The sequence below is a fragment of the Micropterus salmoides genome, unplaced genomic scaffold, assembly GCF_014851395.1.
Source record: "Micropterus salmoides isolate LMB-PRFRI ecotype aquatic unplaced genomic scaffold, ASM1485139v1 Ms_hic_scaffold_6, whole genome shotgun sequence".
In the NCBI taxonomy this organism is placed as follows: domain Eukaryota; kingdom Metazoa; phylum Chordata; class Actinopteri; order Centrarchiformes; family Centrarchidae; genus Micropterus; species Micropterus salmoides.
This window is the reverse complement of record NW_024044348.1, coordinates 26,260,296-26,287,335: the sequence shown is the minus strand read 5'-3', so window position 1 is coordinate 26,287,335 and position 27,040 is coordinate 26,260,296. Positions and strand designations below refer to the sequence as shown.

General features: G+C 39.6%; 3 protein-coding genes across 4 annotated transcripts; 1 reads left to right on the top strand and 2 right to left on the bottom strand.

Annotated features, from left to right (window-relative positions):
- Positions 1 to 912: 912 nt before the first annotated feature.
- On the bottom strand, positions 913 to 8,161 carry LOC119890719 (interferon regulatory factor 1-like). Its single transcript, XM_038702099.1, has 7 exons — positions 7,261 to 8,161; positions 6,982 to 7,081; positions 3,283 to 3,462; positions 3,016 to 3,177; positions 2,858 to 2,910; positions 2,536 to 2,626; positions 913 to 2,145 (listed from the first exon to the last, which is right to left on the bottom strand). The coding sequence occupies exons 1-7, from the start codon at positions 7,348 to 7,350 to the stop codon at positions 2,027 to 2,029; spliced, it is 795 nt and encodes a 264-aa protein (XP_038558027.1). The 5' UTR covers positions 7,351 to 8,161; the 3' UTR covers positions 913 to 2,026.
- Positions 8,162 to 8,854: 693 nt separating this feature from the next.
- LOC119890718 lies at positions 8,855 to 13,960 on the bottom strand. Of its 2 annotated transcripts, none has more exons than XM_038702098.1 (10): positions 13,778 to 13,960; positions 13,614 to 13,681; positions 13,400 to 13,517; positions 13,002 to 13,153; positions 12,715 to 12,857; positions 12,424 to 12,586; positions 11,478 to 11,571; positions 11,260 to 11,338; positions 10,490 to 10,563; positions 8,855 to 10,387 (listed from the first exon to the last, which is right to left on the bottom strand). In XM_038702098.1, exons 1-10 carry the CDS (start codon positions 13,789 to 13,791, stop codon positions 9,379 to 9,381), a joined length of 1,914 nt encoding a protein of 637 aa, XP_038558026.1. In that variant the 5' UTR covers positions 13,792 to 13,960; the 3' UTR covers positions 8,855 to 9,378. The 2 variants fall into 2 exon arrangements, with proteins under 2 accessions (XP_038558026.1, XP_038558025.1); XM_038702097.1 differs by having other exon boundaries at positions 13,394 to 13,517; positions 13,778 to 13,959.
- Positions 13,961 to 16,634: 2,674 nt separating this feature from the next.
- Positions 16,635 to 25,900, top strand: ddias (DNA damage-induced apoptosis suppressor). The gene is made up of 5 exons (XM_038701846.1): positions 16,635 to 16,990; positions 17,269 to 17,430; positions 18,087 to 18,195; positions 20,402 to 20,697; positions 21,849 to 25,900. Exons 1-5 carry the CDS (start codon positions 16,869 to 16,871, stop codon positions 23,641 to 23,643), a joined length of 2,484 nt encoding a protein of 827 aa, XP_038557774.1. The 5' UTR covers positions 16,635 to 16,868; the 3' UTR covers positions 23,644 to 25,900.
- The last annotated feature ends 1,140 nt before the right edge of the window (positions 25,901 to 27,040 follow it).

The window sequence follows — 27,040 nt, the reverse complement described above, 5'->3', positions numbered from 1 at the left end:
GACACTTCAAAGGAACAAAGCTACTATTAGTGTTATTAGTTGCATCTGTGTTTCTGATAAGTCAAAATATCTACCATGAAAATAGCGTGTAAATACAGCGCCTTTATTAGGTACACCTGTTTAGTTGTGTAACACAAATAGGTAATCAGCCAATCACAAGGCAGCAACTCAATGCATTTAGGGATACAGACGTAGTAAAGACAACTTGCTTGAGTTCAAGCTGAGTGTCAGAATGGGGAAGAAAGTTGATTTAAGTGACTGAACGTGGCATGGTTGTTTGGGCCTGAAGGGCTGGTCTGAGTATTTCAGAAACTGCTGATCTATTGGGATTTTCTTACACAACCATCTCTAGAGAACGATCCGAAAAAAAAAAAAAGAGAAAATATCCAGTGAGCGGCAGTTGTGTGGACCAAAATGTCTAGTTGATGGCAGTAGTCAGAGGAGAATGAGCAGACTTGTTTGAGATAATTATATGATTAATGAGTTTAAGAAGGATCCTAGAGTGTCACCTGAAGACTCAGGAAGGAGGAGGAAAAAAGCCACAGCACACCGACATGAAAACATTTTCCCAACTGTGAGGTATGGTTTGGGGCTGCCTCAGGGCCTGGAAGGGTTGCTATCATAAACGGGAAAAAATGAGAATGTTTTCAATTGGAGCTCAACAGAAGATGGGTGATACAACAGGACAAAGACCCAAAGCACAGAAGTAAATCAACAACAGAATGGCTTCAGCAGAAGAAAATACACCAACAAGTCCTGACCTCAACCTGATTGATTGCTGTTACATGATCTCAAGAGAGCAATTCACACAGGACATTTTCACCTTCTTTGAAGGATCTGGGCTTTTAAAATATCTTTCTGAAAATTTTAAAATGCACAAATCTTTAAAAATCAATAAACCATAAAAGCATGTTACAGGTAAGCTTTTTTTATTTATCACATCAATTCAGTGGAGGATTGATTTTGGTGAGATCATAACAACAGTGAATTATACCAAATATGATTTATTCTCCCTGCAGGTTATAGATTTTATTGAAGTGCCAAAAAGACAAGACAATCTGTAACACTCCATGTTTCTGAGCTGTTCTGTCAATTACCATAATGTTTTTACAGGATTCAGATGAAAGGGGAAATATCTTGGGAAACATTTTTTGTTAAAAATAAAATGTCAAGCGAACACACCAAACAAGCACATATATATACGGCATGTAAAGGCTCCCAACAAGGTGTGTGTGCTTTAGCTGCTTTTACATTTTGTAAATGTAGAGTTATTTTTGAAAATACAAAACAAACACATAACACATTTTACAATATCACACACAACAAATTGCACCATCCAATGCCCCCAAAAAATATAATATACAAAATGATCATGAGTATCTCTGAGAAATCTTAAAAATTGGTACAACCAAAGTCAAAAAGGTATAGGAATCAAATGTATATATACGGACTAAAAATATATATGTATACTGCATTTATTGCAACTTGAGTGAGCTTACTGTGTACGATAGCAAAGCATGAGTCTTGAACTCCACTCAAACAAACACAAATCTGCAAACTGTGAAAGCCACTTATCCTGCACTTCATTTACTGTGTGTTGGCTAAACATCCAGTAAAACTCAAAGACACCGTAGAGCAATAACTGATCCTGCAGTGAAGCGAAATTAGATCTGTTTACTCTGTAAGCTGTGGTGTGAGCTTGGTGTCATTTCAGTGAGTTTGAGGCACTGAACCATAGTGAACCCAAGTGATGGTGACAGAGGTAAAGCTTGGCTTGAAACAGGATCTTCACCTCAGCATGCTCAGCAGAGAGGATGACCGCCTGCTCCTTTGACTGACAGAGCAATATTCTCTGTCTGCTCCCCCTCTCCTGTTTCTGGGTTTCAGCAGTCAGCTGAGCAGATAGACAGCAGGAGGAAATCAGCAAAAGGTTAGCAAGAAAGCCTGGAGCGGAGGGGGGGGGGGATGCTTTTTCTCAAGTATGTGGTAAACACAAAGAGCTGCAGGATAGGCTGTTAGCGCACAGCTATGGCATCAGTGTTGGCTGATATGTGGACCAATCGGAAAGCTCCTTGACGTAGTTGGGACCAAACAGATCGCTGTAGTTCTCCGTGTGTAGAGAGTACTGGTTATCATCACCAGCACCTGAGGAGAACAAAACAGCACTGAAACACACATGCAAAGACAGAAACAGATGGGAACTCTAAGCTTTATCTAACTGAATTGTGATTTTATATTGTTTTACAACTGCAGCATGTGATTATTCACACTCATACCACACACACGAACATTTCTTTTGTGGCTTGGTCAACTAAGAAAGATGTGCTGTCTTTCTTTTAATTTTCTCCCTCAAGTCCACAAAATCCACATTTTGTCTTCAATCAGCCATGAAGATACCATTCTTTAATTAACTAAATGAATCGATTATTTGAAGAAATCATAAAACTGCTAGTAAAAACTGTACGAAGTCAAGGACAGTCTTAATATACACAAATGCACAAACTGTTTAAATATATAAGGTTTACAGTGTCGTACAGTGCCAGTGGTCCCACAGTGTGTGTGTTCTCCATCCTCTCTGCTCCCCAGTTTGGTTCCAGAGATCAGCGCTGCTTAAGTGGTCCATCAACTATGGGAGACCAAATACCTACAGTCAGTCAGTCAGACACCACCTGCACAACCCAAACTGCACCCCAGGAATATACAACTCATCTCTAAGCAGTTAAGTCAAATAGGATGCAATTTCATCACATGCTTTTCTATCTCGTTTCTAGGATGTGAGAGAGTAACCTTCAAAAAGTTTGGTCAGAAAACCAAAATTCATTGTGTTTTGTCAGTAAGTACATTAAAGGTCTATTACCTTAAACACAGCCTCATTCTGCTCCTGGTCCTCTGCTTTGGCCTCCCACATCCCTGCACAAAATCAGTAACTATCATGATTACCAGGCTGCAGAGGCAACGTCTTTTATAATCAACAGACAGTACAACAACAAAACACTTTGACAACAACCGTCTCACCGTGTGTTTGGATGTTGCCAAATGTGTCTTCTGCGGGGGTCTCCACCTTCTGTGGTGTGTCTGAAACGGGTCTAGTTGTTGCGGGTTGCCGAGTGTGCATGGTGTATGTATCATCGCCTAAGCTCACCTGTCTTTCTCGGGGCCTGCTGAACAACCGCAGTCCTGAGAGAGCCGAGGACAGCACTGTCACACATGAGGTCTGTCTTTGAAAATGTCAGAATAGGTTTACTTTTAAACTGACAAATACATTTTAACGCTGTGTCTTACCTCTCCTACGTCTGTGTGTTTGTGTGCTTGGCAGCATCCTGTAGACTCTGTAGGCATTGCTGCCTCTCTTTTTGCTGTGCTCCTGCAGCTCACAGATATCAGGCAGAGAATTCAAGGCACAGCGGAAATTTGCCTTCCATGTCTTGGGATCTGGCTTGTCTTTGCCTGGATAGTACCGCCCTGAAGTGAGCAAGTGCAGAGACAAACATGGGTCTTTGTGTGTGTATTTGTTCTTGGTTTTTGGGTTAGGTCCCTATTTACTAGGCTTGAGCGAGTATCATCATAGGGCGCCAGTTGACTGAATGCTGAAATGAACACTGAATTCTGGAAAATAAATTACAATCATTTTTAGAATGATGTTACTGTCTGTAATGTTCCTCTATTTTATTTGGACCTGTATTTCCATGACACTGACTACCTTGCTGTTTGTAAATCACCCCATCAGCCAATGCCACTAAGCAACTAACACCAGACCCATGCCGAAGAGCCAAGATACAGCCAACTTCAGTTAGATAGTTGGCCCCTGCCTTGTTTCGCTCTTGGCTAGTAGAAAGCAGATATGAGCCTACGACAGAAATACACTCATCAATGTCAGAAAAGGGTAGGGACTGGATTAAGTGCAGCAGTACTTGACACAACCATTGTCCATGGCATCTTCCAACTATCTAGCCAGACCAGCCGGACCAAACACCACATAAGAGAGCCAGGATAAGAGCTAATCTAACCCAGTTTGGACCTAAGAGAGCGAGCGAGAGAGATGCGTCTTCCTTGATTATGCACACAGTATTTTGCTAGCGAGCTAAGGTTAGCCAGTTAGCTGCAAACCCAGCCATGCTGCAAACCCAGCCATGCTGCATGGTTCCGGCGCCGGCCGTGCCGCAACAGCAGCAACCAGCAACAGCATGCCAGTAAATCTACCAGCGAGATCAGCCCCAGGGGTCTGAATGGCCATAGCTAGCTTGCAATTTGTCTGCATTAGCAAGAAGCTAACATTAGCCAGCTAAAACCACAATGTTACAATTTATTTAACAAGCTTTGCAGTAATTTAGCTTTGACTTTGTGTTGGGTGCTGGTCGTTGGTTGACATTAGCAGACTCCATTTCTAAGCAGTTCGTATTGTGCACTGTTAATATTGTAGAGGAGTGAAAGGCACTCGGGAGCATGCATAAACCCCACATCCTTTGGATTTTCCTGGAAAAAACGTGCTGAGTCCTTTAAATAGAAATTACTCCATTCCTGGAGTACTCCTGTGCATCACTGCAGCAAGGTGAGAAGTTTGGCGAAAACAAGATTTTCAGGGCATGTTAAAGGAAAATCCAGGTATTTTCAAACCTCATTTCTCATAACTTTGCACTTATCACCTCCATTGCACAGACTTGCGCAGTAAAACATGGATTGGGGCAAGCTGCAGAAGGCTTTTACAGCTTTCCAAATTAACATGATTTTTACATCATCAACTCTGGATCAACTGTGTTGGCTAACTGCACAGGGATCTACTGGACACCTATAAGTTATTCTTTATAGACTAAATAAACCTGAACCTGAAAAGGGTTGAATTTGCTCAATCCAACAGCAATATGTTTTGATGAGAACAACAACCTCTGGGTAGGATTTATCGCTTTATTTTTATTCTCAAACAATGTTGTAACAGCTTAAACTGTGCTGCTGCATTTGAGTAAAATATTATCTATTACCAGCTGACAGACCATCATGTCTATACAGTCAAGTTACTTTATCCAGTGTGAGTCTCTTGTCCTATTTAGCACCACAGTGTGAATTGGATCTCAGTGAAAATCACTGGAGCGTAAGATATTGTACTATGGATCATTTACAGCAGACAAAGACTGACAGGAAGAAAAGGAGCACAGGTAGCACCAGCTTTACAATACACATGCTGCAACCTCCCACTGTTGTTAATCCTTTTTTGTTTCTTAATTGATGGTTCAGTTATATACTTTACATTATTACTTTTTAATCATTTTGTTTAATTAAAATCTCTTCAATATTGAGCTGAAATTTCGAACATACCCCTTTATACATTGTATCCATACATATTTAACTGCTGAATATGATCTTGTGAAGAGTCGTCCTGTTGTACTTTGACAGCAATACGATCGCCCTGCACATTGACAGCAACTGAACTGGAGCTTTCCCATGATGTGATGCAGACACAGTCATAAAGCATGACTTTCCCAAGACTGGAGTGACGTGATGCGATGCGTGTGCGTGTGTGTGTACAATGACTTTACTCATCTCGTTACTCAGAACATCAAGAAATTAGATTAACGAAACATTTGGTTATGAGATTATGAAACAAAAGTGATTTACAGAAGAAGATTATTAAATTATTATTATATTATAATCTATGAATTTGGTGTATTTAAGTGTATATTCTGGACACAACGTAATCAACAAGAAAGCAAAACAAATCACTCCATGTTATTTGTATGATTACTATAAGCAGGTAATCAGTAATTTGACACAGATTACTTTTTCAAAATTTCCTCATTCCTATGAGAGGGTAACCATTAAATGAACTGAGAGGATTATTAGAAAGGATTTGCACTTGACAGAGTGTTACATGCCTTGTGAACTTTGCACCTCAAATATAAATACAAATCTAGGCATCAGCAGGGGCAACTGCATTTGAAAAATTGTAAATGTGCAGCGTTTGCACACCCTAAAAACCCACATGAAACGACCAATCATCTTTTTGTTCCTCTGAATTCAGTTTGGCATTGAGCTGTCATTGCAGGGGAGTTAAATGAAGTAGACTGAGATCAAAGTGTCTGCTCCTGAGATTTGTTTGGCACACACTGTTGTTATTTATGGTTGCTGTGTATTTGTCAACCTGGGAATGTGGTAGATCTAGAAATGCATTGACTGAGCGATACACCTGAGGCTGCTCTTCTCTGGAAATACTTCTATTAAGCAGGAAACATTTTTTCAACATTTTTAAATTAAGTGAAAATAGCCAAGTGCCACTGTAGCTGCACAACTTTAGCTAGCATTTAGAAACATTACTTTTAAATTATGTAAAAATTAAAATTATGTACTGAGGATTAGTCTATGGTTTTAAGAAATTTTTTTTTCATTAATAAAGTCATCCAGTAAAACCAGTGTTGACAGATCCCTGGCCAGAATTGAACCTGGGACTGTCCACCGCCAGGATGCCAGGACAAGCCGTAAAACTGGAAAATTAATGTCAAATACAAGGTGAGGCAAGATGTCTTGTATATAGACTCTTAACAGGCAGTGAAGAATGTTTAACAACATAAGGCCTACTTATTCCAGAAACACATCACTTTAATATGCAGGGCTGAGGGATAACTTAACATGATTGTTTGTTGATTTGTTACAATAATATTATTACATGCAAATTCAAATTGCAAATACATACTTGTGTGAACGCATTAGTGGAATGCAGGTTAATCATAAAAATATTTTCATTAATATCATGGTATTGATTTTAGCCATTTTGCCCTGCTGTAGTGCGGTGACTGATCACAAATATAAGCTTTTTTAACTGTGGTTTTACTAATTTGTTGCTTTGCATCAAAGCTTCAGCAAAGAATGTAACACAAGCTTTCAGGTTTTAGATTGATAGAATAAGAGCAGTCAATACAAACAACTAGTCAAATTGACCAGGGGACCAACCATCTGGAAAAAAACGCATTTGTAACTGTGTGGGGCTCATACCTGTGTGCATAGCCCAACTCCTGAAGAGTGTAGCATCTCGGTCGATACTCCAGCCATGACGAGCGGCATGTTTCCATGGAATTTGGAAGATTCTCGCTGACTGTAGCATAAAGTACAATAAAAGAGCATTGAATTGGTTCCATTGTTGCCAAAAGCATTTCATTAATTCATGCTTTATTTCTCTGAACGTTGCCCAAGCTGATTTTCAACAAAACCTTTTGCACCTAGGTCTGTATGTGTGTGTATGGTATGGGATGAGGGTGAGATGGAGTGGTCTACCTGGTCCAGCCAGCTGACTCCTGGATACCTCCCAGACTGAATCTGCTCCTCCAGCCATGGCCTCAGCCTCAGCCGGCCTGGTTGTTGCATGCTGCAGTCTAAGCTTGAGGTGTGCACAAAGGAGTTCAGTACTGATATGTCACCGGTTACACAGGAGTTTCAGCAATAAAAAAAATTCTTAGGAGCTCAGATTAAATCAGAGTCTCTGGGACACACTTCCTCCTCCACTGCATTCTTCCAATCAAAGACCTTGCAGTTATGACAATCTTGCTATGCTCCTCCAAAACCCCTCCTCACAGCTTAAGTGGCTCCTCCAATTACAGGAAACACTACAGGCTATACAATGCAGACCGAGGTGGAGCAGAGAGCTGTGACGGTCCTTGAACAGGTTTTTATGCTGAATATACAGTGTATTAGGGTGTTCCATTTAATTCTGGCATGCATGTGTCACCTGCAGGGTTATAGTCAGTGCTCCAATATGTTTGCGATTACATGGTTTTCGCGTGGTTCCACATGACGATAACTGTGGCAGCAGTGAGACAATGTATATTCATGTAAGACCACCAGGTGGAAGCAGAGTTAATGCTGTGTTTCGCAGATGAGCTACCTTACATGTTGCAACAGGTACCTTTACTTTTGAAATTCATATGAAACAGTTGTTATTCTGTATAAATACACAAGCGCAGTCTTTTAAACTTGTGTGCCTCCTGTTAACACCATTCACATTTCTTGAACATGCAGTGTGATACAATATTACATGCAGTGAACAGTCACATTATAAGATGAGCATGGGAAATGACTATGTAGGCCTACTGTATATTAAGTGTATTCTTTGTACATAACTCACTGTATATGCCTGTCAGCACTACAGCCATTGTAAAACACTGTCTTCACTTTTTAAAGATTTGTGTATTTCACAGGACAGTGACACTACAAACATATGATGATCTTATATAATAGAATGCATGGCTGTAGATTAAACTACCCAGCAGTATGTAAAGCAGTCAAAATTAGCACAACCTTAAACATCTACAGCAGAAAAAGGCAACATTCGCATTAATGCAGCAGTAATATTAATCCAGAAACATCATAATATAATAGTAAAACACCATCAAAGACCATTTTACTTTAGAATGAGTTTACTTTCACTTTAAGAACATTTTGCTGATAATATTTACACACTTTTACTTAAATAAGATTTTGAATGCAGGACATTTTCAGTCTATTATTAGTACTTTTACTTAGGTAGAGGATCTGATACTTCTTCCACCACTGCAAATGATGTGAATGTTCCTTTGAATTAAGTGAGTTAGCTTTGATGAGTATCATCTACTGTGTGATGGTGATGGTGTGTTTCTGTGGAAGTGGCTTAACAGTTCCAGAGAAGAGCTATGAGGAAGTAATTTCCCAACCCAGAACAGCACTAAGTCAGCATGACTGATTGTTGTGGCTTGTCTCAGACACAGCGTTAAGTCAATGTTTTCCCCTTAAAAGGCTCAGTGTTAATGGGCAAATTCGGTTTATTTGCCATTTCCTTGTGATTACTCCCCTGGTCAAAGCAAACTCCGAGGAAGATTGAAATAATCTAATCTAATTATGGCTTTTCTGTTGATTTATATTTCACAGAAGTTACACATGATTTCAGACAGTTTTCCTCTCAGATCATTAATATCTAAGGAATGCAACACCAGTTTCCCATGAGCTAAACGTGATTGAGACAGATACATCAGCTAACTGTGGTCGTTTTGTTCAAGCATTTGCAGCAAGCACACTTTTCAAACTTTATCTCAAAACAAGTACATGGTTTCTGAAAGAAATTTTACATGAATGTTTTTATGTACAAACTTTATGGATGCTTCACATCAACGGCTGTTATGCACAGTTAAAGAAATTAAGTGTTCTTAAGCTACAAATGTTGGGATTTCTTTGAATCACTATAGCAAACAGAAAGCATGTCAAAACAGTTCTACTAAATGAACCTTGAGGTGAAAGTTTTTTGCTGCTGTATCCAAGTTTGACACTTGAGCCATATGTCAGACTTGAACCCCACAGTCCATTAGATCATCCTCTCTCTCATCTTCATAATTTTCCGCCAAATGAATGCATGAAAATTAAGCGCTACACACTTTGATAGCCACTGTCAGTGATTACTGGCATAGACTGGCCAGCAGAGATAAAAGAGGGAAAAGGTCTTTGGAGCTCAGAGAGACACTGGCCACCTTGGACATTATTAATGGAACCTGGAACAACTGGGCCACAGAAGCTTTGAGGCATGTTGATGAATGATTCCTCAGGATATTTGCTCAAATTTTCCTCGCCCTCAACACTTCTCGTCTCTGAAAACAAAAGATCGGCATGATCCACTAGATTTTGAAATGCCTGGTAGTCATCATCCACTGGAGGACAGCTGTGTAAGCCTGCAGGCACACATCTGTAGCAGGGATTGTCATCACATAGGATGGCCTCTTCAGCTTTTCCATTTAGCTTTGTGGCACCAATGACCACCTCATCAAAGCTCTCAACTCTGGATATTGGATCACATGACGCAGTTGTGTTGGTTTCACTAGAGATGGAGGACAAACTGGTGTCTTCGGCAGGTGAAAATCTCCCAGAATCTGCATTGCACTGCTGATATGACAAGTCTGTTGTCATAAGAGATGAAACCACTGGTAGTAAATCATCAAGAAGACAAGCTGGTACCTGTTGGTCGGGACAGATTACAATGACACCCTCACTAGGATGGTATCCAGAGTCGCAAAGTATTTCAGCCTGCTTCTGAACCTCCGAGCTGTGTGTCATAATCTCATTTTGGCAGCTGGGAAGGAGGATGGAATAGGTTTTATTGTCAAAGCCAGATGATCCAGAATTAATGTCATCAACTCTGACACCACAAGCGTTGTACGAATCTGAGAATAAACCACTCTCTTTGTTTAATTCTGTAAGTGGACTGGTGGTCAGTGGCGATACAGGGCTGATATTGGGGAAGACTTTATCAAGGGCGTCCTTAACAACGGCTTTGATGTCAGGAGGTTCTGTGTTCGCATAACTGAGACAAGAGGAGCCAGTGCTGATTCCACTGCTTTGCTGAAGGCTCCCACTGCTGGTGTCTCTCAGTGACTCCTTTGACCTGAATACAGAGAAACAGGTTACTTAAACTGCCAATATAATCACATAGAAATCCTTAAGGCAATGTGTTGTATTGTTGATTTACTAGTAAGGCCATACAAACCATAGTTTGTTGTCATCTGGAACCAGGGGCTCAACACATATGGAGGAGATGATGGGTGGCATAGGCTTCAAGACCTGTAACAAGGACAATGAAAATGATTTAAAAAACAGGTCTGAAAATTTTCAGTTAAATGGGTTAGAAATGTTATTTTCCATTAGATTCAACATTGACTTTGTAGCAGTGTATTAAAAAACTTTTAAATTGGACTTCTTCATGTTTCTTATCTTAAATATCTGGGGAGGTTTTAAGTTTTTTTTAAAGATGTCACTTGTTGGTTTGGTAACAGTCGTGGTTACTGGGGGTAACAGCAACTGTGGCTTAATACTACAGCAAAAACTTGTTGAGCAACTACTTTGTCTGAAATACAACACAAGACCAACTGGTGTTTCGCTTTACAGTGCAGCCAAACAAACTCCGGTTGTTTTAATAAAAGAGCAAGTCAGTCATAATGGCAACCTGACTTCATGCTGTTGTTTTCCAAAATAAAATATTGGTAGCACTGTATTACATGCTCCATTGTTTCCTGTGAATGCCTCATGTGTAAATCCAGTGCGTGAATGGCCGACCCTAACACCAACAACAAAAACATCGATATAGAGAAGTAATAACAGAATAAAGATGCATGGCTGAAAAATGGCAACAATAAATGATTTAAGAATTGTAACTTTACTGTTAATTGGTAATTAAGTAAAATGAACAGGTGCAACAAGCTAGCTGCAGGTTTTTTTAAATTATAGCCAACATCAAGTTTACATCTCTGGGTGCCTCACCTCTTTCTCACTTGGAAGCATAATAAGAAGTTTTGGATTTGGACATTTGGCAACTGTGTCCCACCACTTAGTTTTGAACCTAAAATCAAATGCACAAATACATATCAGAATTACACACAACGCATAAACACAATACAGAAGTTACAGTATCTAATGAGAAGCCTTACATATAATTCACTAACAGAGAAACCAAACAATGTTTTATCTGCATGACTTACTTTACATAACAGCCATATATAGCACCACTGATGATGACTGCAGCAATACTGAGGCTGATGATGATAGCCAATTGCAGGACCTTAGGGGACACAGCTGTGAAGTAATATATACAAAGTGAGTTTTAAAATCACTCCATTTGATGGCATACAGTAGAGAGATAAACTAGAGATAAATTTTATAGTGTTTGCCTTTAGATCTGCACCAGGCTTGTATCATAATGCAATAGGATCCACAATGACAGCTCATAGCACATTCATTAATACTCTATAATGCATGTCTTTAAAGTGATTAAATATTTATTTTGATTTCAGTGCCTGCATCTCATTAGAGATATTCAAATGGGCCTAACATCCACCAGTCATGTCCACACAATCACACACAGTTTACAGACAAATTAGATGAAAATATGGATCAGGTTTCATCAGGAGTGCAACAATGGGTGTGCCCATAAGAATGAAGCAACATATAGATATAGAATAGAGAGAGAGAAGAGACCACTTTGGCTAATAGACCCAAGAATATGAAAGCACATCAGACTCCAAACCACCGCACAGCAGTTTAAAATACTATGAAACTCTGGGGTTTGATTCCAACCCGGGGCCTTTTGCAGCATGCCATCCCCTTTCTCCCTCTCCCGCCTTTTCTGTCTCTATGTACAGGTGTCGCTGTCCAATAAAGGCAAAATGCCCCCCCCCCCCTAAAAAATGTATACATTAAAATTTAGAAAAATGTTTTGATTATGAAAAGAGAAGCATCAGCATACATCCCTCTGTGCACTGAATTTTTGAGGGAAAATTTGTCTTGCAGCCGATATCAGCACTATCGTGATACAGCTGAATGTGAAGTATTAACACTGTATATTTAAGCTGTCTTATCATGTCTAAGAAATATACATTCTCCTGCTTGAAAAGTGACAAAAAAAAAGACTGTGAGAAAGACACTTACGGGTTGTGAATTCCCTCTCTTCACTGCTGTCACTGAAGAGGCCACTCAAGTTTGCTTGGCTTTTCACGCTGACCACATATGTCATACTTGGCTCCAAGTGTTGACCAGGTATTTCACAGTAATTGAGTCCATCTGTCAGTTTGAAAGGTGTACATGTTCCTACCTGGTATGGAGAAACAAGAATTATAAAAAGGAGGGTTCTGCAACCATACAGCAACCTGACACAATCAAATGTCCATGACTATGTCTACATCTCCAGGACAAATGATCACAGTGTTATGTCAAACCTACTTTTTCTGTGTCTCCTTTTTTATGGTAAGTCACACAAGCCTTCAACCTGTTACCACAAAGGCTCTCCATGTTTGTCTTCCATCGGACTTCAAAATTCCCGTTGGATTCATTCACTGAGATGATTGTTGGGGTTTGGGGCTTCACTGTAGTAGAAGAAAGATAAGTAAGTGGAAAGTTTCTTAACCTTCATCCTACCCCTAACCCAGTCACTTTTATTCTGGCTCTGGAACAATCTATTTTTGGCAGCTGCAGATTTATGTACTTCCATTTTAAATTAGTAAACCTACTGGTGTCTGTGACGCTGATGTTTTTGGACTCAATTTTTTTGCCTCTTTTTTCGCCAACTGTTGCTGTATGAGTCTCCCCTGGAACAAGAATCATTTGGACAGAGCAACAACACAGTCCAGTGTGGCACTGCTTCAGAAGACAATGCTTCTCCCTGTGTAATACAACATACAGCACGATGTGAACATACTGAACATTTACATTTCTGGCTTCTTGGAGTGATTCAGTTGATTTTAATATTACATACATAATATTGAAAATAACTATTTTTGTGAAATAAATATTTTTATTTGATTAATTTCTCACCCAAAACTAAGCTAAAAATGTACAATTTTTACACTATAAATTCACTGGCTCTGGAGAGAGACACAGTAACTAAATGAAAACAACTCACCCATACCCGTCGTTGCTCTGGAGAATCAGATTATATTCAGAACAGTTTTGCGCTTCAAACTGACAATTCATGTCTGTGCAGTTGTGGGTACAGTCAAGATTTTGGCCTGTTTTATTATCATCACCTGCACGAAACAGAATTACGATGAGAGTGGTTATGAGAATGAGGTATTGCATAGATGGACTATTTAAAAAGCTGTCTTCAAGTCCACTATACGTACCAGAAACAGCTAATGCAGTCGCAATACATCCTAATTTAAGGATTAGAGACATCCAATCGCCAACTCGCCTGAGGGCAAACACAACAGCAGATATTGTCTTTACTTTAACGCGACTAACTTGATTTAAGTAAAAGACGAGTTCCAAGGATCTAGATTAACGTTACCTCTTGAACTCCATGCTTAAACGATGTATTCCACTTATTTCCTTCGACAAAAGCAACTCAACTCAGCTACGATCCATATTGTGTGAAAGTGAAGGTAGTTTGTTCCGTGCTTATAAGTAGCCTACAGTCTGAGACTGTAAAGAGAGTATCTCTGTCTTCCTGTTATGGAAAGCTGTTCCTGTAAATGCTGCTCTATCAATTCAGGGGAAGTGCGTCCCACTCCTAGCTCTTTCGTCATGAAGAAGGCATAGACTACACGCACTTCAGCCAACAGCAGATTTTAGTATAATATTGTGCAAGTGGAGCAACACAAATACGAAAATACATTTAGAATAAAGAGCGTCATTTTGTTGAAAAGTGACACTTCACAAATTCACGATATGCGATATTAGGTTCACGAGAATGAGACAAAAAGATCCTTAAACTTTAGCCTGTTTTAACACTTAATTTCCTGCATTCTGGTGAAAGTTTCTGCACCAACTTATGGAGGAAATGTTTTTATTTATGGAAAAGGAAACAAAATTCAGGTTGTACATTACATTTCAAAATATATCACTATAGTTATATAAAAGTGAACCGTGGTGGCCCAAAGGTTTGAGAAGCAAACATGTGTCTGTGTTAGGAGCACCACCAAAGCTCGTTACAATGGAGAGTTCGTAGTTAAGTAGACAACAAGCTACAAGTACATCTTCATCTAAATGAGTCGTCCTACGAGCGGCACAAATAACACTGGTCTCTACGTGCAGCCGGCTGTGAGACGAGAGCGCAGGGACCGTCTACAAATTGCAACGCCGAAAACACATACTCAATAAATATTAAATAACTTCCCACTTATACAATGTAGTGCCCCCAAAATCACCTTACACATTCATGATATACTGCTGGCTATACTACAACACTTAGTTTCGGGAAAAAAGACTTTTGCATACCTAATATTAGGTTGGCCTATTTTTAATAATACAGCCTGCTGCACGTAGAGACCAGTGCTTTTTGTGCTGCTCGTAGGACAACTCATTTAGGTGAAGATACTTGTAGCTTGTTGTCTACTTAACTACTATAGTAAAGAGGAGTTGTTTGTATTTTAAAAACGTTTTGCTTATGAGTTATTGATCCCGGAAGATCGAATCTGTGAATATATTTCCAACTTTACCGAACTACAATGGAGGTCGAACATAATCCAAGAGTCCAGGAGTTAGGCAAAAAACATAAGTTTATTGAAATAAACATGAAATAAGTTCAAAATTTAATTCAAACAAAAACAAACAAAATAAAGGGAAGCCCTCCAGACCAGCCCACAAAGAGCCGTAGGATCTGGAGGCTTCCCCTCTACCCTAAACCAATGCCTAACTAAACAAACAGAAATAAAGCCCCGAAAACTAAACTACCAGTCCCATCAGAAATATAAGAAAATAACAATAATCAAAGGAATACAAATCAGTTGCAATCTCTGTGGTCGGCTGCTGCCAGGGCTGGAAGGTGGACAAGACAGGGAGCCAAGCACCCAGCACCCTCTTATGAGTTTCTCCCCTCGTCACCCAAACCTAAAACACCTGAGGGAAAAAACAGACACACGAGTCACCATCATGTAGAGTTGTACGTCATGACCAGCAGCCAGCAGAGGGGGAATGTAACAGTCCGGGAGGTTGCAGGTTCAATCTCCGGCCCGGCAGGATAAAATCTGGGTGTGGAAAGTAACAGTAGTATTAAAGCAAGTAGTAGTAAAGTAGTATTGCCTCCCTCATTTACCACCACTGAGGTGCCCTTGAGCAAGGCCCATAATCCCAGATCAGGCTGTGGTTGTACATCTGGGTGTGACTGTTCAATGTAATCATGGTCTTCCTGCAAAAGAGAGGCTTCCTTTCAGTGAAAGCCCTGAATAAATAAAGGTAAAAACAGAATCTGTGCATAATGTATAATGTCTGTGCATTCTGTGTTGCTTTCAGATCTGTTTTCTCCTGCATTTTCATTTGTTGTTTAACTGTAAGATATTTTAGAACGTTTTTTAACAAATTATTAAATTATCATTTAAAAAAGTGATGGGGACAAAATCAGCCATTTCCCAAATTGGTGGGGACATGTCCCCAGTGTCCCCAGTGTAAATGATACCTATGTTTAGAATTAGTGAACTTGTACATGATCACTGAAAACATCAAGCACCATTCCTTACCGCCTCCCGCTGGAGTGGGATGGAGTGGGGCGGGTGTGGTGGTGTTGAGGTTGGGCGTCCATTGTAGTTTGAAAACTGTTGCTGTGTGGATAATTAAAGGTGAAAGCTATATCTCTGTGTGCCTCCTGTTAACAGTGTTCACAGGAACTTTTCAAATGTAGAAGTGCATTTCATAAACGATGTAGATGTAGTGCAGTCATGTACAAATATTGTACACAGTCATTTACACTGTCCGTTACTACCGTTTAAGTAGGCCTATGCACTATAGCCTATATACAATACTGAATTAACCTGCATGCAAGGTAGCTTTATTTATGTGGAACATTTCAAACACAGAGGCAATTTTAAAGGTTTGGGGCGCATTTGATCTAGTCGGGAAGTTGGTTCCATTGTGTGCAGCATAGTAGCTTAAAGCATGTTCAATCTATCTGTGTTTCCTTGTTTAGCCTACACCTGTGCAGGTGAGGAATTTAATACTGATTAAAATGCCACCCTATACTTATCCTGTGTCCCTTTGATACATGTTCTGCTATTTATATAAGTAGGTGAAATACATATCGATACAAGCTTTTTAATTTTTTTTTTTTTAGATTAAAATTCCTACAGATTTAGCAGTGTATTGTTTTCCTTCCAAGCCAGTAGGTGGCGGCAATGCACCTACAAGCTAGCTCTCAAACCGCCAGTAAACCAAAAGAAGAAGTACTTCGTATACACAACGCTGTAAAGGCAGCTGAAGAAATGGATACAAATTGTTTGTTTGTTTTAAAGCTTTGAATGAAATTTGGTTCTATCTTTATGAACAATTGTTGGTATCGACGTTGTTGTCTTTACATTTAAGTTAATCTAACACTCGTGAGAGTTTTAGTTAACGTTAGCCTCAGGTTAGTCTGCTATCTGCAGAGTAACAATATCTTTGCAAGATAAATGTCTGTTAGACGCGCTCTGGTAGATTGTGTTGTGTTATCTCTGCAAGATGCCTGTGTGGTTTATCCGTGCTGCAAAGGCTGCTTCTCCAGGATTTATGTTGAACAGCAGGACACGACAAGGTAAAAACGCAAAAGCACAAGATTTGTTTCACTGGGGGGGGGGACGTACTTTGGATGGATTGTACTTTCAATACTGTGACTAATTACGCCAAACAAATGAAATTTAAGTAAAATGAATACAAGTAAGTTACCTTATTATGTCAAGGTTGTGAAAATGAATTGATTACTTTACCCGGAAAATGCTAAACGTTAACCTACAATGCAAATCAACTCTATATTAACTCCCTCCCAGTCAGTTTCACGTGGGCATATTTGTCTTCTCTGTCTACCCACCACAGATGCAGATGCTCCAAGTGTGGTTACAGCTGTCCAAGGGAACAGGTTGAGCACAGATACCGCCTCTCACTGAGGGTGGCCCGGGAAAGATGCATATTTGGAGTAACAGTTTTTGGAACCTGCTTGAATGTATTCTTTGGCCTTCCTGCAAGTGGTTTACAGAGGTGAGTATGGGGAAACTATCTTTCAAGCAACTCCAAATCCTGTCAAATTCCATCAGTTGTATACACATTTTAAGTATGAACATCCTTTTTTGTGTCTTTGGATTGAATTTGCTGGAATTATAGTGTAATCAGCCACAGCTCTTTCAGTTTTATTTAATTGCAAGACATTTAACAGGCTGAACAAGGTCACTCTGACCATGTTGCTCTGAATCTGAAGCATCGCATCATTCTCTGTGTTATACATCTAGACTGCAAATTGAACATCTTACTTACGTACAAGTCTGGCTTCAGTGACCCCTTCAGTTTCTGAATTTTTGGAAAAGTCTCATGAAAGCAGTATATGCCGCAGGGTTTCCTTTAGCAAATTATAAAGCACAGGTGGTAAGCTACCCAGATATTGACAGTTTAGTTAGTATATGGTGCCCTAAACAACAGTGATACAAAATATCTGGCAGGTTAATGTTTTATTTCAGAAACGTTTTATGTTTTAGTAAAAATTATAATGCTGTTGACCAGTCACTGTTACTCACATTGCCTATATGTTACCAGTGTTTAATGAGACACATTTAAAAAGCTCAACTTTTTATCAGTGTCCTATATGTCTGTCAGCAAAGTGAAAAGCATTGTGCAATTTTGTTTTGTCTGGAATTTTGTAGGTTGGTGGAAAACTCGGAGGGACCAGCTGGAGCATCAGCCAGATCCACATTTTTGGTGAAAGCTGTCGAGGACTGTTTCATTGGCAGACATTTCGTCTTTGGTATAAAGGTACACTTGCAGTGGGGTATTGGATATTGTATTGGGATGTGCATGTACCAATACTGATATTGATACCAGGCTGAAATTGGGTTGTAGATTTTCTTTTATTACCAATTATAGTTTAGTATTATTTCCAATTTCATTTGTATAACAAATCTTGACAAAGACCACTAATTTTTGTTTTTTTTTTGCCTTTTTACATGTTCTTTGATCTCACTAAGTGATTAAACTGTATTAGACCATATGTCCAACTCGTGAGCCTTTGCAAATCTCTTTTTAGTCATTATTCTCCAAATACAGCAAGACGCACATGTTTAAATGTCATTGCATATTTGTTGAAATTTTAAACTACCTGTAGTTGCAAAAACAGCTCACAGTTGTAAGAATATTTTAATTCCAGCTATATGTAACTATTCTCACAACCCTGGTTTGTGTTTTTTGTTTAGCTTTGCCTCACACTAATGCTCTGTCAGTGTAACAGCGGTTAGAGCATTTCTTACTGTATGTACCCAACTTACGTAAAAAAATATAAAATAGTCTATACTGGTTAGTTTTGCCACTGTCTGTAGCGGTAAGGGTTCGCTCTTTGTCCATGTATACATGTATTATTAAACAGAGACAAATGTTACCCCACAAACCTGCCAGTTTTGAACCCCCACCAACTAGGACAGTAGTAACAATACAATTCCATGAAATCGTAGAAGACAGTGTTATATGTTGGCCAATAAGTAACAAAAAATGGCAGTACAGAAATGTCAAATTAGGTCTTTTAGAAACAATGTCACCATTACATAGTTTGTCCATTAGAGAGCACTGACGACTAGATTTTTCAACTGTGCAACAACCATTTTAGTATGTATCTTGATCACAATTTTTTAAATCAAGACTAATAGTCTACAGCCATGCAATTAAACAAATAACAATTTAGACCTGATGGGGCTAGATAAAAAGTCAGTGGATCACCAAAACGAATGCCAAAACGCTGGTTCACGGTTAGGGTTGGCCTGAGAGACGAAGCCATTGCCTACCACCATATGAAAGCAGGTTTTAATCCCCACAAACATTTTTATTTTTAAGTTTATTCTACCTACTCCCCACACAAACCTACACATCCGGTCTCTCACTGCCATCACACTGGCTTGCCCCGCCTTTCTCTGTCGCACTCTCTCTGTCTCTGTGCTTCCCTGACTATATCCATCAGCATTATGTTTTATAAAGTCGCAGAAAAGACACAGAACCTTTTTCCAGAGTTTTCCACGGGAGCCTCATGCCGGCTTCTTAATGATGCAGCCTATCAAACAACCAAGTTTTTGCCTATAGATCGAGATCTAGACCCCACCCAATGTCATTGACAATCCTGATGTTTCTTTGTAGACATCGTCCGATGGCCCTATTCGCGGTGTGGGAAAACTGAGCAGATCATGTTGCAGTAGGAGCTGATCAATGATGAACAGCATTTACCTTTAGTGAAATTACCAAAACACAAAAACAAGGCGGTGGCGATGAAGGAGAAGCCAGAAATGTGTAGGATTAAATGTGACCAAGAACCACAGTTCTTGTAGTGTGTGCTGCTATGAAGTTTAGTTACATTTTTTTGTTTTTTACATTTCTGGGTAGGTGCACGTCAGTCTGGCCTACCTACGACATAGATTTGATGTAGAAGTATATATTGGCCTAAAGATGGACATCTCTACCAAGTTTCACAGCAGTCCATCTGACAGTTGGGAAGACATTTCACTAAAAACCACAAATGGCACCCTCATGGTGGTGCTAGAGGAAATGTCAGGAGATCACCAATGTCATTAGGATTTATCCTCTGGACACCACAAATTTATGTACAAATTTCATTGATATCCATCAAGTAGTTGTGAAATGATATTTCAGGACCAAAGTGGGAGACCTACCAGTCGACAGAATGCCATTGCCGTCCCTAGAGCCATGCTGTCAGTATGGCTAAAAACAAATCTCAGTAATCCATATTAAGAGTGCTTGTTTATGTTTAAAAAAAAAAAAAAAAAAAGATTGGTAAATATATTATTGATTATTATTATTTTTTTAACCACTCAAATGTTAATAACATTTAACATATTGGCCTCAAAACTCCAGGAATGGTGGGGTTATAATTATACATATTTGAACATGTCCAAAATGCATGTTTCATTGTTAGTCAGGCTGCTTGCTCTAAACCACACATGGTCTTGTCTTTGTCCTTCAGGTAACCGAAACAGAAAGAAGGCCTTGGTTAGGAGGGGCTGTTGTGAATGGCTCCAGCAGTAAAAACACAGTCCAGTTTATTGCCAGTCAGATGATTCTCCCCAAAGCTACAGGCCTGGAAGGCTGCACAGTGGTCAGTTATTATCGAATCCTTCTTCAGAAAGCTGCAGAACGTGAGCTGGGATCCTCCAGACCCCCAGCAGCAAACCTGCTGCTGATTCCACGTCTTTCTCCAGCCGGCAGTTTCAGTAATGCCTCACTTTGTGCTTCAGGTCTTCTTTCCCAATCACTGCAAAGGTAATGACACGAAGAAGCTACTGTTGATGAACTATTGCTTTCTGATAATTCTCAGTATTTTATATCAAGGTCCGACTCTGTAGGGACCAGAAACAAACTAGAAATTAGTTTTACATTAGCATGTTTGTTCTGCAACACCTAGGTCTCAAACTCACAACCTTAGACACCAAGAGATCTTGTTGAGCTACATGCTAAGTGAGAAACCATAGATGGCTTCACACTATGACATAGGCAATCACAAGGGTTTCAAAATAGCCTAGACATAGAGACAACATAGACAAGTCTGTAATTCAAATTTTATAAAGATTGACTTCGCCATAACTGACAAACTAATGTTCAAAGATGCTCAATTTCCATTGATAGCTATAGCTTACATGAGCTCACCTGGCCTACATTTTGGTAAAAGTTTCAAATTGGTGTTATGTACAACTGATTTGTTATGAATTTGGTGGTGTTTAACTTTAGACTGTTGCTGTAGCGCCACCATCAGGAATAGTAGCACACAATGCCAGATGAGGAAGTTGTGCATAGGGCTGGACAAAGTTTTGATTATTTGCATGCATAGGAAGGCAGATTTCTCATAGGAATAATAATCCAGAGGAAATATGGAATATGGAAGCAAAATCAGAATATTTTATGAATGTATATTTATGTTTGTTTTGAACTCTGCCCACTGTTTTTCAGGCCTGTTAAATATTTAACAATGCACTGAAACCACGGTCAAGCTGTGGCTAATTAGCCTATTTGCACTTCTGACGTTACTGTATTTGTAAACAGCCCAATTAGTGAGAATGACTCAAATCAAAGTAAAAGCAACACATTGGCAGCACAAAATACAAGCTCAGTAGTTTGACTAGTGACAAGTAAATGTGCCTCAAAAACTTTTTCCTCACTTGAAAGTGTTCTTTGGAGTGGAAGAAAATACAAATTAAATGTAAGAACAATTTCAAGGCAACGGAATTACAAAAAAATAAACTTGAAGGTCATTATTATCTGAGTTATATTTATATACTTCACACCACCCTTTTATTTTGTTTTCTTATATTTAAATCAAGTTACAGCATTTAATATGTTAAACGATCATTTCACTACATTTACTAATGCAAAAGCACCTGTTGAATTGTTTCCTTTTGCTTTTGTTTTCATCCTAGATCACAGTACCAAGACTGCTCTCTAACTCCCACTCCTCCATGGCAACAATCACTAGGTCTAGTTACTTCATCAGCAGAGCAGGAAGAAAGCTATTGTACCCAGGACATTGGAGATGAGAACAGCCGACCGACAGACAACAACAGAACACCACATCCTACGCAGAGAGGCTGTCTGGAGAACCATAAAGGCACAGACGAGACAGAGCTGTCACCTCTTCTTTCTTTAGAGTGCAGTTCTAACAATAGTCAGTCATTAGCCAAATACCCATACTCATCTGTTGAGAAAGCTGTTGGAAACACCTCCATCCTGAAGAGTTGGTTTAGTACCTCCTCGCCTGGCCACAGCTGCTCCAAGGCAAAGGGGTTTTCTTCCAGGCAACACCCAGACGCATGTTTGTCAAGCTCCTTGGCTTGGGAGGATTTGCCTTTTTCTGAGAGTCTGACAGAGTTTTTGTGTGAGGAAAACCAAGATGTCGCTTGTCAAACAGAGCCGCATATCAATTTGCAAAATCACAAAAAAACAGCGAGGAACAACCTTGAAGTCAGATCACAAGACAAGAACTTACAACTAAAATCAGCTTCTGTTTGTGAAGGTAACACAGAGATAACCGATAGCCACTCACAAATATTATTGGACATCACAAATACACCTGCAGTGAATGAAGGTGACAGACATGGTTTATCTGAGCAGGTATGTGAGAGCACTGTTGGATGTGTAAGTCCAGCCAGAAACATTTCTTCTCACAAGTATAATCAGGGAGATGAGAAAGCTAGTTCTCTGTCTTTTGATAACGAAGAAGAGCAGCTTGAAGGGGATACCTACAATTGTTCAGCAGATCTATTCAGCAGCTCACTGCAGGTCGATATGAACACAAACACGCTCGACTTGCATGCGGAAAGTGTCAGGATGACCACAGATGCTTGCTCACTACTTTCCATGCCAGACAAACCGCACGTGAGGAGTGAAACGTCTAATGTTCCACATTCAACTCCAGACACACACAAACTAAAAAGTAATAAATTCAATAACAGAGAGAGTTTAATTCCACCAGGCACACACGATCTTGACTTCATCCCTCCCATTCAGTCCACCCCCATTGTAAAAGTGGCTGTTGCCGCCTCATACAGAACATTGACAGTAGGTGAATTCATTTCACAAGCTGACAGTCGAGATTCTTTAGCTTTTTCCAGAAGTCTGACTGAATTGGACAGTAAAAAGCCAGCCAAAATCACCTCCTCTCTTTGCAAATTAAATTACGTCAGTGCTAACCGGCTGCCTCAACGTGGCAGAAAGTCTACGAAAGAAAGCAGACACAGCCACGGATTTACCCTGAAAAGGAGGTTCTGCAAACCAGACAAGCATAAAAACCATCTGCTGACTCAGCACCACCTGAGGACCCAGAGAGACGTTCAAGTGACAGGGTCAACAGGAAGGACAGACCACAAAAGTGATTGTGATGTGACTGTGTATGATTGGGAGGACAGTGAAGTCATTATTGTTCCTCCTACTCCAGCTGCTAAAACAGGACAGAGTCAGAAGCACAGAAGAATGCAGACTGAGATCAGCAGCAGTAATTTGGGTTGTACTTGGGAAGGAAAGCGGGGAGATGGAGTTAATTCTAAAAGATCTCTGTTGGATCAAACTCTCACATCATCACAGAGAGATCCGGCACAAACAGGAAATTGTGACAGTGAGATTGATGAGGGGAGTCTGAATGGATCTAATTGTTACCTCCTTGATGATCAGAACGAGGCATGTGACTGGTCTAGAGATCTGTTCTCTGACTCAGTATGAGAGGTGCTGTTGCAGATGGACTTCACAAATGATTTAACGTTTTTATTTCTTTTATTTTTATGTATTTCAGGCTGGCATCCAAAGTTATGATAGAGCTGCTTTTGTGTTGAAAGAGTCTTATTGCTGCTACTACTAGCAGTACTGTTGCTGGTATTCCAACTCTGCTGAAGGATCCAAGAATAAAGCACATTTATTAAATACTAAAGATAGCAAAGGCACTAAAGGAGAAGGCTTTCTTTCCCTGTCTTTTGTTAGTTGCACTGTATGTCTAAAAAATTAATAATTTGTGTGTTCTGCTGCCTTGCTCACCCCTTGCTGAAAAATGCACAAAATCAAGCATACAGCCATGCGATCTCCTTTGGCAAACATTTGCAGCACTAAAGATCCCAGCATGCAGCTTCAGCTCCTAACCTCACTGGTGATCTTGTAGCTGAGTGGGAGCACATCACTGCAGTCAGATTCCTAAATCTTGTGGAAACCTTCCCAAAGCAGTGAATGCTCTTGAGAGCAGCAATGGTGGGGCAACTTAATAACTACCTTATTAATTCTTATGGCTTTGGAATGTGGTTTTCAAAGGTCACACGTGGGTGTAATGTTTGGATAGCGACATGTTTTAGAGATTTATTTTTAAAGAGGTGGTGTGCTTTTTGGCTTTTCCCTCTCCTTTATTGAGTTATATACCTTTTTTGTGCATGTAATAGGTTTGCAAGGTGAAAAAGCCCAAGGTCCAGTCCAAAGGGAGTTCCCATTTCCCACAGAAAACACTGCTCTGAACAGCTCGAGACAAGTATCACTCCATAGCTAAAACGAAGCCTTCAACACACAGGGTGAAAAGAGGAGCTGGAGCAATATGCAGTATGAGGACAAATATGATGTTTTTTGAAAATTTAACCATATAAACGTGTTCTGGTACAACCCCTAAATAGGATTTTGAACCTGAAAATGAGCATAATACCACATATTTAAAGGAAGAATCTTCAATACAGGCTACTTTTAAATAATAAATTTGAAACATATACACTTTTCGACGTTCAGGTGTGTAATCTTTACCTTGTCTGAGGTATTTGGTGTTCTTTCCGCTGCTGCACCTGTATTGTCATTGCTGGCATCATGTACTCATAACCCTGTCTGAATGCTCTTTAAGGGAAGTGACAATGAAATGATAATATATGTGTGATTGGGTGGGTATCCAGTAAATTAACTGCTGCTTTTTTGGTTTGCATTTTAGTCTTCATTGATTAAAAAATAGAGACAGACAGAAATTACCAATTGAGAGGAAGGTGTGTGAGTCCCCAGCTGGAATAGAACCAGGGACGCTTTTCAGTATATGGTTTAACTGAGAACCACAAGGCTAATTTTAATCACTCTACTCCCTGGTACTTCTGTTGGCAGCTGAGTCCTTAAGTTGATGTGCTGTTCTGCTGCTACTGTGTGTTTTTGCAGCGGTGTTAATGTAGGTCTGAGCGTGTGCAGTGTTATGCCAAAAAGCTAAGAATAGCAGCCACCACATTTCAAGACTACAATGTTCTGGATGTGCCAGTAAAAGAGAGAGAAGAGAGCAAGATGAAGATGATGTTACATGTGTAAAAAGGGAACTGGGACAAGAAGGATGAAGCTGTAGCTTGGTACTTCATGTGTTGCAGAAGCAGGGTTGGTATGTCCATATTCAGATGGCATGACATCTGTCTGTGTGGATAGTAGCGCATATTATTTGGCTGATCTGTATTATTTGAAGTGCCATGTACATTTTGGCATTGTACATCCTGGGAGAATTCCTGAGGTACACATGAAGACTATTTTGCCATGATATGTGTTATATAGGTCAAACGAGTTTGATTTTCTTTACAGTGAGCATCACAACCCCACAGAGGCACTAGCATAGCTGTAGACTCTTAATCCTGTTTATCTCCTGTTAACTTTACTAAATTGGGAGCTTAAACAAAACTCAGTATATTTGTAAGCTACTGAGCTATGTTAACCAGCAAATATTCCTCAATATGATGCAATTTTACAAAACAAGTTTGATGTCTGTGTGTTGTGTTCTTGCAGTGCTTCTGCTGGTAGAGACACTCCTGTTGAGTGCTGTTGAATTTACGTGTGTTTGTGTAAAAAAGAAGACCCTGCCCTTTGTGCTAGAAGGTCTATGGGAGTACAGAACAACTTCAGACATTGATATGCAGTCTTTATGATATTTGATTTGTGCCAGTGAATTTTGGCTTCAGTTGCTTCAATAATAAATAACTGTCAGTAAATATAACCACAAGTGTCTGTTCATGCACTTTGAAACTGCCAGCCCATTGGTGTTTTATAGTATTTGGATGTGAATTGTGGCCTGATGGTGGGGTTACAGGAAAATACCCACACATCAGAAGAAATACTTTTTGTTTGACTTGATGACTTATTACAAGGCAGATTGTCTGCATTAGCTGATGTCTCCCCCTAGCTTGGTCTTGAAAACTTTACCGTTTGCAACTATCTCTTTAAACTACCTTTTAAACTTGGTCCTTTCCCTTTAGATGCCTTTATAAATACGGGCCCAGAATGATGTGTGCTTCCAAAGATTGCAGCTGTGTGCGTGTGTGCCAAGGGAGACCCTCACTCGCACAAGTGGTACAGTACGTGAGCAATGTCACCAAGCACCCAGTGAATGGAAATAGTCAGAGACAATATTTTTTGAGCATGTGATTAGTTACTGCTTGGCTGTTTTTATACAGGGTGGTGCACCTGAATGTTTTGAATGAATGGGGACGTATATATATGTATTGTGGCCACAATACAATATACGTTAAATAACTTAAATAACACACCCAGAAAGCACTGAAATACATATAACTTGTGATAGTTATAACACTATAACATGGGGAAAATACAATACTATGGAGAGTTTTAAAAAATTACAATTGATTTGGTTGAGTCTGTTAAATTGGTTAATTTTACAATGAACTAATTATTCTTTCAATCTGTTCTGTCTGGGTTTTTGAATGTATGTCACACCAGAAAAAGTAATTTGCTTCATTTTTGTATAAATTGCAAAAATGATAAGTATTTTGCATAATACAGTATATGATATACATCTTTTATGTATATTTGTATTTAGCAGCAACAATTATTGTTAAAGTTATTATTAACTTATTGTAATTTGTGCCACAAGACTAATTTTAAATGGTTCAGTATGTGATGGTGTGTGTTGCTGTAGTAATTCCATTGCAAAGTTTCCAGGGACAATGTACTACTGCCCTGTATACAGCGAGTGCCTGTAACATTAGAAAGCTACAGAGATTAAGAGGCGTGACAGGCACATGGTGTGGAAGGGTGGAGAAATGGCTTATTATGGAGTTGTCAACAAAGCGTCAGCCAGGGGGGCGTCAAAAAGTCCCCAACACAGGAGAAGCTTTCC